Source organism: Aulonocara sp. 'chitande type north' Nkhata Bay, linkage group LG14, assembly GCF_057382095.1.
Source record: "Aulonocara sp. 'chitande type north' Nkhata Bay isolate Kocher_YH1m ecotype deep benthic linkage group LG14, A_spYH_male_GT1.1, whole genome shotgun sequence".
NCBI classification, from domain to species: domain Eukaryota; kingdom Metazoa; phylum Chordata; class Actinopteri; order Cichliformes; family Cichlidae; genus Aulonocara; species Aulonocara sp. 'chitande type north' Nkhata Bay.
Genome location: NC_141357.1, coordinates 10,108,204 through 10,121,495, shown reverse-complemented (window position 1 = coordinate 10,121,495; position 13,292 = coordinate 10,108,204). Strand labels below are relative to the sequence as shown.

Genomic DNA, 13,292 nt, shown 5'->3' with positions numbered 1-13,292 from the left:
ACTTTGATTTTTATGCATAAATGACAAGCCCACATTACTCTCATTCACATAACAACATTTGTTTTGAGTAATGATGCTGTTCTAATATTTTGACAACTTTACACCTCCTAAATTCATACTTCGCCGGAGTGATAATTCACGTCTCTGTGATGATGAAGACAGAGTTGTTGTTTTTTTAATCAGAGTTCGCTGTGGGGTGAGATAGAGACATGTGTGAGCATTAATGCAAGTCAGTCAAATTGGCTTCAAATTTAATTCACACATCTCTGGTTTTGATAACATCTGTTCAACACCATCCACCATCTCCGAGGCAAGCTTTCCCAGATGAATGTGCCTGATCCCATCTGCTGGTGGATCACTGACTTCCTGACGGACAGGAAGCAGCATGTGAGGCTGGGAAAGAATGTCTCGGACTCCCGGACCATCAGCACCGGCTCCCCTCAGGGCTGTGTTCTTTCTCCCCTGCTCTTCTCCCTGTACACCAACTGCTGCACCTCCACCCACCAGTCTGTCAAGCTAATCAAGCTTGCAGATGACACCACCGTTATTGGACTCATCTCGGACGGGGATGAGTCTGCCTACAGGAGGGAGGTTGAACGTCTGGTGTCCTGGTGCAGCCACAACAACCTGGTGCTGAATGCCCAGAAGACAGTGGATATTATTGTGGACTTCAGGAAGCACACAGCCCCCCCCATCATCCTGACTGACACCCTCATCACCTCTGTGGACTCATTCCGCTTCCTGGGTACCACCTAGGGCTGGGCGATATGACCCAAAAGTCATATCTCGATATTTTTTAGCTGGATGGCGATATAAGATATATATCTCGATTTTTTTTTTTTTAAAGCCATAAGTTAAGAACAAAAAGAGAGTTCTTAGTCACACTGTGTCCCAGATGTCACACGGGCACTTTTATTTACATACAGCGTAGATGTACATGAAAAAGTTACTCAAAAATAAATTATCAGCATTTATTAAATAATCATGGTCCATAAATAAAAGAAAACAATGTTGTTTTTGTGCATAACAAAAAGCTCACAATTGTGCAGTCAAAATGTAAACTAATAGACGCTGAGCATAATAACAAAGAGAGATTTCACAGCTGCACCACGTCTCTGAACAGGTGCCATTTGTGGTCCTTATAAACACACAGTACGTATCACTCCGCGAGGCTCCTCCTCGGTAGCCGTAATCCTCCGACAATCCATCAAGCGGTGCAGCTCCGTAGCTTAGCAAAGTCATATTAAAACATTTTTTGACAGATTGCTGAGCGCTGTGTACCACATAAAATCGGTTCGCGGTCAGTAAGCACAACCAGAATTCATACATAAGGCGCACTGTCGATTTTTGAGAAAATGAAAGGATTTTAGGCCGTGCAGCCCTTCCGGGCTGCATGTCGTTAGCGCGGTTAGCTCGCTAACACGTTGACGCCGTCCAGCCCCACGCACGGTAACTCACTAACGGAGATTTTCCGCTTTCATCTTGTCATTGCCTGCAGGTGAAGCTATGGGGGAGGCGGAGTTGTGTTCAGTGAAGGAGAGGCGAGGCGAGGCCGAGTAACGTTGTGTAGAGACAAAAGTGGACGAAAGAGAGGCAAACCTGCGGCTCCACAAGTATAATTATAACGTAACATAGACTATATCGATATAAACGATATTGTCACATCTTATATCTCGTATGAAAATATATCGATATTTTTAAAAAACTCGATATATCGCCCAGCCCTAGTACCACCATCACCCAGGACCTGAAGTGGGAGCCCACCATCACCTCCATCATTAAGAAAACCCAGCAGAGGATGTACTTCCTGAGGCAGCTGAAGAAATTCAACCTGCCAACACGGACGATGATGCAATTCTACACTGCAATCATCGAGTCCATCCTCACCTCCTCCATCACCGTGTGGTATGCTGGAGCCACTATCAGGGACAAACAGAGACTGCAGCGTGTTGTGTGCTCTGCTGAGAAGGTGATTGGCTGCAGACTCCCATCTCTGCAGCACCTGTACACCTCCAGGACACTGGGGCGTGCAGCTCGGATCTCAGCTGACCCTTCTCACCCTGGACACTAGTGATGGGATTTCCGGCTCTTTGTAGAGATCCGGCTCTTTCGGTTCGGCTCACTAAAAAGAGCCGGCTCTTTCGGCTCCGAACCGGCTCTTCAGGTTGTTTTGTTGCTTTAATTCATTTAATTCAATTCAATTCAATTCAATTTTATTTATATAGCGCCAAATCACAACAAAAGTCGCCTCAAGGCGCTTCATAGATACAGAGAAAAACCCAACAATCATATGACCCCCTATGAGCAAGCACTTTGGCGACAGTGGGAAGGAAAAACTCCCTTTTAACAGGAAGAAACCTCCGGCAGAACCAGGCTCAGGGAGGGGCGGCCATCTGCTGCGACCGTTTGGGGTGAGAGAAGGAAGACAGGATAAAGACATGCTGTGGAAGAGAGACAGAGGTTAATAACAGATATGATTCAATGCAGAGAGGTCTATTAATACATAGTGAGTGAGAAAGGTGACTGGAAAGGAAAAACTCAATGCATCATGGGAATCCCCCGGCAGCCTACATCTATTGCAGCATAACAAAGGGAGGATTCAGGGTCACCTGGTCCAGCCCTAACTATATGCTTTAGAAAAAAGGAAAGTTTTAAGCCTAATCTTAAAAGTAGAGATAGTGTCTGTCTCCCGAATCCAAACTGGAAGCTGGTTCCACAGAAGAGGGGCCTGAAAACTGAAGGCTCTCCCTCCCATTCTACTTTTAAATACTCTAGGAACAACAAGTAGGCCTGCAGAGCGAGAGCGGAGCGCTCTAATAGGGTGATATGGTACTACAAGGTCATTAAGATAAGATGGGGCCTGATTATTTAAGACCTTGTATGTGAGGAGCAGGATTTTGAATTCAATTCTGGATTTAACAGGAAGCCAATGAAGGGAAGCCAAAACAGGAGAAATATGCTCTCTCTTTCTAGTCCCTGTCAGGACTCTTGCTGCAGCATTTTGGATTAGCTGAAGGCTTTTCAGTGAGTTTTTTGGACATCCTGATAATAATGAATTACAGTAGTCCAGCCTGGAAGTAATAAATGCATGAACTAGTTTTTCAGCGTCACTCTGAGACAGGATATTTCTAATTTTAGAGATGTTGCGCAAATGGAAGAAAGCAGTCTTACATATTTGTTTAATATGTGCGTTGAAGGACATGTCCTGGTCAAAAATGACTCCAAGGTTCCTCACCGCGTTACTGGAGGCCAAGGTAATGCCATCCAGAGTAAGAATCTGATTAGATACCATATTTCTAAGATTTTCAGGGCCGAGTACAATAACCTCAGTTTTATCTGAATTAAGAAGCAGAAAGTTAGCGGCCATCCAGGTCTTTATGTCTTTAAGACATTCCTGCAGTTTAACTAATTGGTGTGTGTTATCTGGCTTCATGGACAGATAGAGCTGGGTGTCATCTGCATAGCAGTGAAAATGTATGCTATGTCTTCTAATGATACTGCCTAAGGGAAGCATGTATAATGTAAACAGAATTGGTCCTAGCACTGAACCCTGTGGAACTCCATAATTAACCTCAGTGTGTGAAGAGGACTCTCCATTTACATGCACGAATTGGAGTCTATTAGATAGATATGATACAAACCACTGCAGCGCAGTACTTGTAATACCTACAGCATGTTCTAATCGCTCTAATAGGATATTATGATCAACAGTATCGAACGCTGCACTGAGGTCTAGCAGGACAAGCACAGAGATGAGTCCACTGTCAGAGGCCATAAGAAGATCATTTGTAACCTTCACTAAAGCTGTTTCTGTGCTGTGCTGAGCTCTGAAACCTGACTGAAACTCTTCAAATAAACCATTCCTCTGCAGATGATCTGTTAGCTGTTTGACAACTACTCTTTCAAGGATTTTTGATATGAAAGGAAGGTTGGAGATTGGCCTATAATTAGCTAAGACTGCTGGGTCTAGAGATGGCTTTTTGAGTAAAGGTTTAACTACAGCCAGCTTGAAGGCCTGTGGTACATAGCCGATTATTAGAGATAGGTTGATCATATTTAAGATCGAAGAATTAATTAATGGCAGGACTTCTTTGAGCAGTTTTGTAGGAATGGGGTCTAAAAGACACGTTGATGGTTTGGAGGAAGTAATTATTGAAGTTAACTCAGAAAGATCAATTGGAGAAAAAGAGTCTAACTTAATATCAATGGTACTAAGAGTAGCTGTAGATAATATTACATCTGTGGGATGATTATTGGTAATTTTTTCTCTAATGATAAAAATTTTATTTGTGAAGAAGTTCATGAAGTCATTACTAGTTAACGTTAAAGGGATGGTTGGCTCAAAAGAGCTCTGACTTTTTGTCAGCCTGGCTACAGTGCTGAAGAGAAACCTAGGGTTGTTCTTATTTTCTTCAATCAGTGATGAATAGTAAGATGTTCTGGCTTTGCGGAGGGCTTTCTTATAAAGCAGCAAACTATTTCTCCAGGCTAAATGATGATCCTCTAGATTTGTGACACGCCATTTCCTCTCCAGATTACGAGTCATCTGCTTTAGGGTACGTGTTTCAGAATTATACCACGGAGTCAGGTACTTCTGATTTGAGGCCTTAGTTTTCACAGGAGCTACAGTATCCAGAGTCGTACGTAGTGAGGAGGTGAAATTATTAACAAGATAATCGACCTCTGTTGGGGTAGCGTTCAGATAGCTGCTTTGCTCTGTGTTGGTACAGGGCATTGGAGATGATAACAGTGGGTGGATTATATTCTTAAACTTAGTTACAGTGCTTTCAGAAAGACATCTACTTTGATAAAGTCTACTCTTCACCGCTGTGTAATCAATTATTGTAAAAGTAAATGTTATCAGGAAATGATCAGACAGGAGAGGGTTTTCAGGAAACACTGTTAAATGTTCAGGTTCGATGCCATATGTTAAAACAAGATCTAGAGTGTGATTAAAGTGGTGGGTGGGTTCTTTTACATTTTGAGAGAAACCAATTGAGTCTAATAACAGATTAAATGCCATGTTGAGGCTGTCATTTTTAGCATCTACATGGATGTTAAAATCACCCACAATAATTATTTTATCTGAGCTCAGAACTAAATTAGATATAAAGTCTGAGAAATCAGACAGAAACTCTGTGTAAGGCCCAGGTGGACGATAGATGATAACAAGTAAGACTGGTTTCTGAGTTTCACAGCTGGGGTGGACAATGTTAAGCATCAGGCTTTCAAATGAATTAAAAGTCTGTCTTGGTCTTTCATTAATTAATAGGCTGGTGTGAAAAATTGCTGCCACACCGCCCCCTCGGCCTGTGCTTCGAGATTTCTGGTAGTTAGAATGGCTCGGGGGTGTTGATTCATTTAAACTAACATAATCATCCTGCTGCAACCAGGTTTCTGTAAGGCAGAGTAATTTATTTTATTATTAACAATAATATAAAATTATGCACAAAAGGAATTACTAACATAAAAACAAGTGGTTTTATTTATATATGTTTATATATAAATATATGCGGTGGCCCCTAGAGACAAAACACGTACAAACTCCAAAACACATTTCTAGCATGAACTGAACTTCCAAAGCCGAGCTACTAGATCACTTAAATTACACAATTGAAAGCATGTGTGTATTGTTTGTGTATTTATACACAGGCACTCATATATATATTCAAATAATTTAAAAAAAAGTTCATTTACCTGTTATTACCACACACCAAATCCGGTCGTTGGTACTTGCTGGCTTGTGTAGCCACAAGATAACAAAGGCTCAACACTGCGCCCAGCATCCTGGAGCACTTCTGTTGTCTTTTGTACGTGTTTTGAGTTTTTATGTGCTTCTGAGTTTTTACGTGCTTCGGAGTTTGTACGTGTTTTTACGTGTTTTGGAGTTTGTACATGCTTCAGAGTTCGTACGTGATTTGAAGTTTGTATGTGCTTTGTCTCTAGGGGCCACCGTAAATATACTTTTATTTATTCACTCCACATAAAATGTAATAAATAAATCATATAATACAAAAATCAACTATTCACATTTCAAGTTTTAACTATTTAAATTTTCAGCTTTTTCCTTTCACAAATTTAAAGTGAAAAGAACACAAAACACTGCAAACCACAACACAATTAAATATAAATTATAATATGAAAACTAAAAGAACATGCATATTCTCTGTCATATGGACCTGCATGAATAAACTTTCTCAATCCTTTATCATCTGCAACTGAAAATAGTTGTGGATGATTACTATACCTTTCTAATGTTGTTGTCCCTGCCTCTCTTTCTCTCTCTCTGGCTCTGTTCCTGTGCTACTGAGTGTAACTACCGCCCCTCCCCCCTCTGCCCAGCATAAAGCACAAGGCTCGCGTGCAGAGTGAAGCGGAAAAAAAGTGCGAGAGAGAGGCTGAGAGAAAGAAAAAAAAAAAAAAAACCCACGTGACGGCTCGCGATAAGGAGCCGGCTCGCGTCGTTCACGTCAAAGAGCCGGCTCTAAGAGCCATTTCGTTCGCGAACGACCCATCACTACTGGACACAGTCTGTTTGACCTGCTCCCCTCAGGCAGGAGGCTCCGGTCCATTCGCACCAGAACCTCTCGCCATAAGAACAGTTTCTTCCCCTCTGCTGTTGGACACATGAACAATAACCATATGATTGTTCCCACCACTAACACATGACCCTACGCTGTGTTCACTGCAGCATTCCATGTTTGGCACTGTTCACCACCTGCACTCATGTATATATCTATCTACTTAGCACTTTTAATTCTTATTCTTATTTTTATTTTCATGTCTATTTAAGCGTTATATGACAATATGTTTGCACTAAGTACCGCAGCAATTTCCTAATGTTGTAAACCTGCTCAACATTTGGCAATAAAACCCTTTCTGATTCTGATTCTGATTTAGTTGTTTTAAATTAACAGTGGCTCCATTTAGAATAAGCAACAAACACAGTTAGGAATTACTGAAAAATAAGCAAAGTCATTTGGATTTTCTCAATGCTTTGTCAGATAAAGCTCATTTTCACATACACTACACTTTTTTTCAGAATAACTGAAAAACTAACGTTTTGTGCATTCAAGTCCTTCCTAGGTGCCAGGAGGAAATGACATTGTTTCAGAAGGAGCTGTAAAAATCCCACTTCTATTAGATGATTGGCATCAGTTGTTTCATTCATGCCTCACAATCACCGTGCACGGCTTATTGTCTGCTGGAACTTTCACACTAACACAGGCGACTGTCAGAGTTCGCTTCACCCTGCCAGCCTCCTTCCTGGTGGCTATATTATCAGGAGTGTTTGTAAAATGGGAACCAACTGTTCTTGTGTTGGATTCAGAGAGTTCCTTCAAAACTGAACTATTTGACAGATATGGGGGTTCAGTTATTAACAAAAACATAGTGGATGAGAGGATAGCTAGATAGAAAAGACCATTCTTCCTCCTCCTCCTTCTCCTTCTTCTTCTTCTTCGTCTTCTTCTTCTTCTTCTTTTTCTTTTCTTAGGTAATAATGATACCCTGGTCAGTTAGGTAGAAGGATTGCCAGTAACAACATGCAGCAAGCGCTTATAAGTAAAGTAAACACCTACTGATTCCTGCTGACTGTAATAGAGATCTGTGAGTCTGTGCATGTGCCTCATTTAATATAGCCGGGTTTACAGTTTGTTGAGCCCAAAGGAATATAAATCTGACACACATACGTATGAACACAGACCCTGAAATTAGAATAATAAATCCATTTATTGTACTCATAGTAACTTAAAGTTTTTGAGAAAAAAAAACAGTCAGTATTGCTGTTTCTCCTGCATAATGCATGTTCCAGCATTCATCTTATTCCAAAGTCATTGATCATTTATGTATTTTTTGGCCTCTCATCTGCATATACAATACTTTATCCTTTAAAAAAAAGAAAACAACACTGATGCGTTCCCTCTACATCTTTCATGATTGATTGCACCTTAGCTGCTGACTCACTTTAACGCTGACTGTAAAGTCTTAATTCTTTTATGGGATTTTTGTGGCGCTTGTTTGTTTTCTGTGGGGGGAGGAGGAGGGAGGGCACAGGAAAGGACTCTCCCTCCTCTGTGTGTTTCTGTTTGTTTGTGCGGGTGTGACAGCAGCAGGAGTGATGTGTAAATCGGTGATTGCGAGGCAGGATGATCTGTGACGAGATGAAACGGCGCCGTGTCGCTTTGAACATCAGTGTCAAATTCACACGCACGTATAGCGGGATCCTCATTTCAGCCTTAAATTTGGATTATATATTAAATAAAGCCTACTTCCCTCAAAATAAACTCAAAGTGAATCTGCGGCAGCCGTCTGGTGGGTCCCCATATGACAAGACAGGCAATCTGTTTTTATGGGCTCAGATCCCGGGGCAGGGGATTAAATTGCTTATTTGGATCCTGGGTTAAGAAAGTTTACCATAAGTACCTCTGAGGGTTATAGTAACAGGGGCAGAAAAAAGTTCTCTAAAGCTTTTTTAACACCTACTTTTAACTGAGAAGATTCAGGTTAGCTTGTGTCTCCATCTAAGAGTTTTTATGCATGTATGGTTAAGAACAAAAAGCAACTTTGTGTGTTTGGTGAGAATATGCATGGGTTTGATGACAATTAACATCCTCTGTCGTTCATGCTCATATTTAATAGCATTATTAATCTTGTTGTCATTTCTCTTGTGTCTTCAGTTCCAGCCAGTATCTACCAAGTGTCAAATGACATTACGGTGAATGAGGGCAGTAACGTTACACTCAGTTGTTTGGCCAATGGCAGACCAGATCCTGCAATCACTTGGCGACTGCTCAACCCATCAGGTAAGAACTGTCAATCAGTACTCATTATCACATTTGAATAAAAGGTTTTTGTTTTCTTAAGCAAACCATGAATAAACATCTTTTTTCTTTTTGGGTGCAGAAGATTAATGTCTGTCAACTTTACTAAAGCTTAAATTTGGTGGCATGACTCTGTTCTGAGACCCAGAGAGAGCAGAGGCGAGAATCCCATCACTGAAAATGGATATGGCTACAGATAGATAGTTGAAAGATGAATCTCGGGTCAGGCTAAAGCATTTCAAATACTATATTATATATGAGATATGAGCCAGTTGATGGAAGGGTAGGTGGAGAAGTGTATCAGCTAAGATACCAGCTAAGACTGAGATCAGCTGATCTGCGTCGCTTGTGGCTGAAACTGATTTTGCAGCCAATTAACTAACAATGTTGGATTTTTCTGGATCAATTTGTATGTTATGATTTGTTTCATAGCACACATTGGATTGGCAAATAAACAAAACAATAGGAAAGTCCAGAGTTGAGCTATTTGGCCACAATGGCAATAGGTATATATATGGAGTGGTAAAAGTGAGGAACAATGAACCAGCTGTCATGCATGGTGGTGGCAGCATCATGCTGTGGGGCTGTTTTGCTGTGAGTGGTACTGGTTACAGTACATTGCACAACATGTTTGGAATAATGACTACATTCAAGTTCTTCAACTTTACTTTAAATCAACCGCATGATGTTAGAAATAAGTTTTCCAATAGGACAGTGATCACAAACACAAATCAAAACTGCTTTTTGGAATGGATAAAGTAGGCTAACATTAAGGTAGGCTGCGTTAGAACATATTAACATTAATGCAGTCTCGAGAACCTTTCCTAGCCACTTTAACCCTCACTCATACCTTGCTTCAGGTGCCCTCAGTAGGTCACATGATAAAGTGGGGCAAGGTCTTATAATTTTTTTACCCTTAGCCCCCGGTTATGGTAATGACCCACACTTTCTTCATGCCTTGGCTGATGTGATGATGACCAGTAATGTATCCTCACCTGCCAAGGGTTAAAATCCGACCACTAGCTGTTAATACATACCAGCTAGTTTCCACCTTTTGTTTTTAGAGCTGAAGAAGCCTCATGGAGAAGAGGTGAAATGTATTCACAAACTAAAAGAAGTCCAATTGCCTTCTTTTTTCAAGCTTTTAACCCGCACATTGGGCTACCAGACTGTTTTCCCAAAGCCCCAACCAAATATCCAGCCAGGATTATTCAAGATGCTTATATACCTTAATAAATGCATGTAAATTTAACTTTCAGAGAATCCCTATATTAGCTTTTTGCATATAGTTGTCAAGCTGGTGTTTATGAATGCCATTAAAGTGTACAGGGGAGCTGGGTTGTGTTGCATCGCTCCATACATGTGCATCCCTCAGATATTGGCGACATTGTTGCTTTGGGATTTAATCCAATTTCAGAGAAAAGATAAATGTCTCGAACTGCTGATAAGCTTGTAGTTTGATGGATGAAGATGCTCGAGTTGACAACTTCGTGGTTTGATTGCAGCCTTGCTCTGATTTAAAGTCTTTCTATTTATGTGTCTTTATCAATTACTGCATCGGTTTGTCAGCACTCCAGACAGCTCTCATCAAATACATCCATTTCCTGCACCTGGAAGCAGAACAAATCAGAAGTTTCCTTTTCTTTTTTTTTTCTCTGTTTGCATTAAAGAAGAGTGATTTTTTTTTACCCACCACCTAATTCTGCAAGTCGTATGGATTCGACTGGCTGCTTTAATGAAAACTGAAAGCACCCTCCTATTTTCTGTCTGCAAAGCTGAAGGGGATCCCACAGAGTTCAGAGTTACTGCAGGTAAAGTTCCTTTGTAAGTGTGAACAGCTTTTGTTTCAAGGAAATTGATGGAAATGTGGAAGAGGAAGGAAAAAGCAATGTTCAATCGTAGATCTCTCACTCTGCAATATACCTGATCTTCATAAGTACGCCTCTGCAAGTTGTGTATAGTTCAGTAAGGAAGGTTCACTTTTTATTATCTAATTTCTCTGTGATTTACTGAGGATACAGGATGTAGGCACCTTCGATAAGTCTTTGTTATTCACTGGAACACTGTGATAGAAGGAAAATCCTGTTGGTGTCCCGGCTGTATTACTAGTCTACACATGCACCTGTGGTTCCACACCATTTTAAACATAGGCAATTTTGATGTTATTGTTGTTTCGGTGTGCTGCCTCTTTCTTTCCAGAATTCATAAGTCTGACCCAGTTCAAGAGAATATGAGGCACTGCTGGGCAAGATAATGATGGCAGCCTGTAGTGTGACTGCTTTACGCCTTTGCCTGCTAAGGTGACAACGCCGCTTCCCACACCTAGCGATGCTCTCAATTATTTTCTAAGGCCACAGATGTTCATGAGACCCAAAATTCCAGTCCAAGTACAGGCCCAAATCTCTTACTCTGAGCCTTCACTCAGTGTTAAATATCCAGTGTAAAGAGTAAGTTTAAGTCCATAACAGTATGGCCACATTTACCGTAATGAGCATTTCTATTTAACATACTTTAAAACAACATCGTTAATCTTCACTGTAAACCACAGCAGAACATCTGTGTCAATAAGTGGAAAAACAAGACGTGTTCAATCCGAGATATATGCATGTTCAACGACAAGGTTACTACAAGCTTTTACTGCTCGTTACACTTAACTGACTCTGATGATTTGTTAGGTATCGTGGTCATTCACGCCATACGTTCACCCTAACACAAATCAGTGTTATAAAGGAACAGGGGAGAAATATTCATAATGTTTTATTACTTGTCAAGTAAACTCTTAAAACGTTAAAGATAACTTTTACATTTCGTGACTCTTCTGCAACCTCGAGTGTGACTCACGGATTCTACTGCCAAAGTCTGGCTGAAGCTCATTATTGCATAACCACATGAATATTCATATTCCCACTGATGACTCTTTGTGTGTATGTTGCTGTGCATAAATGTGTGAAAATTTATTGGCATCCATACACACACATACAAACAGAAGATAAGCTCGGCACAGACACGTTCCTTAGGCTTCTGTCTTTTTAAGGCCCTTCTTTGATCGTGATCGTGCGCATTCATGTATTTCCAAAGTCTGATCACCGTCCAAACCCTAAACTTTCAAATTCGATGTATTTGGAAGAACTGCCAGGAACCCAAACTAAACATGACAGAATAAAGGAAAGATCGATGACAGACATAAATGTACATTTGACAGACTTTCTTGTCTTACCAAGTCAAAAGCCTCTCCAGAACTAAGTAACTAAGTATTTAAATTATTTACATTGATGAAACAGTCCACACTTTGTATGGCTTGGAAACACGTACAGAAAATTCCTGTACCGTGGGCTGTAATATACCAACCACCAATCGAATTAATCCATGAAGTTAGTATTTTTAAAAGCTTCCAAACAAAAAGAAATAATAATAATTGAAGTGACTGTTAACCTGCTTGTAACCTAACAATGACAATTAATACAGACAGCACAACGTTCTACTTTAAATCAAACTGACCAAACCATAAAAACCAACAAGCCAAACAGAGAGTAACAACCCAAGAAGTCAATAAAAAGCAGACAGTGAGCCAGCTCTGGAATACAGCATTGTAAAGTTTTGTCTGTAAAACTTCTTTTCTCGAGGGCTCACAGATAAAGCCTGAAGCAACTGTCCGGGTTGATATCCCAACCTAGGATTTGTTTATAGGATAGTTAATAGCAGGGTTTCTCAGGCTGTCCACACTGATTATGGCTGTCATCTGTTTCCACGGAGACATCCAGTCTGAAAGTCAGCATTTCACAGTCTTTTGTCTGTTATTGTTGCTTCTTTCACTGGTTTTCATGAAGCTAATTTGATCAGAACTGACACATTTCATGCACGGTGGATCATTTTTTCCTTTCTGTTTATCTCTCAATTCACCTTGCATGCAATTTTTGTTTTATCGCTGAGAAAGAATGCAGGCACATTGTTGCACATCATTCTGAGGTCATATAATGTTGTGCTTGGGCAAGTCTGGCAAAGACTTTCAGACCTGCTTTGTTAAGAGTAAAGAGGACCATGCTGCAACTCGGTAAGATTTTTAGCATGATTTGAGATGATAGTGATACTACATTATGAGTATAAATGTGGAATAGAGGCATCTCATTTAAAAAAATGACAATTGATGAAATCAGCATGGCAGCGTGGTGGTTAGCACTGTTGCATCAGGTCCTGTGTTCATATCCACTGACTTGGGGGTAATCTTTCTGTGTGGTGTTTGGAAGGAAGCCAGTGTGCCTGGAGAGAACGCATGCGAGCAGAGAACATGCAAAGACGACTGCCAGTTTTAAATTAGTTGTAGGTGTGAGTGGTTGTGTGTCTCCTTGTGTTAGTCCTGGCAACCTGTAAATGGTCTACCTTGCTTTTTCCCCCCACGGCAGTGTATCCAAGCTGCTGCTGATAGGCTGCCTCAGCCGGACAAGTTAAAGAAGATGGATGCACAAAAACAGC

The 13,292-nt window shown here is 40.7% G+C and overlaps 1 protein-coding gene across 2 annotated transcripts in view; it reads left to right on the top strand.

Annotated features, from left to right (window-relative positions):
- The window catches only part of lsamp (limbic system associated membrane protein), a 499,113-nt gene that overhangs the window by 446,827 nt on the left and 38,994 nt on the right, over positions 1 to 13,292 (top strand). For both annotated transcript variants that reach the window (XM_086260903.1, XM_086260902.1), the window contains one exon: positions 8,679 to 8,804. In XM_086260903.1, coding sequence (XP_086117029.1) covers positions 8,679 to 8,804 — 126 coding nt within the window. The remainder of the gene's footprint in view (positions 1 to 8,678; positions 8,805 to 13,292) is intronic.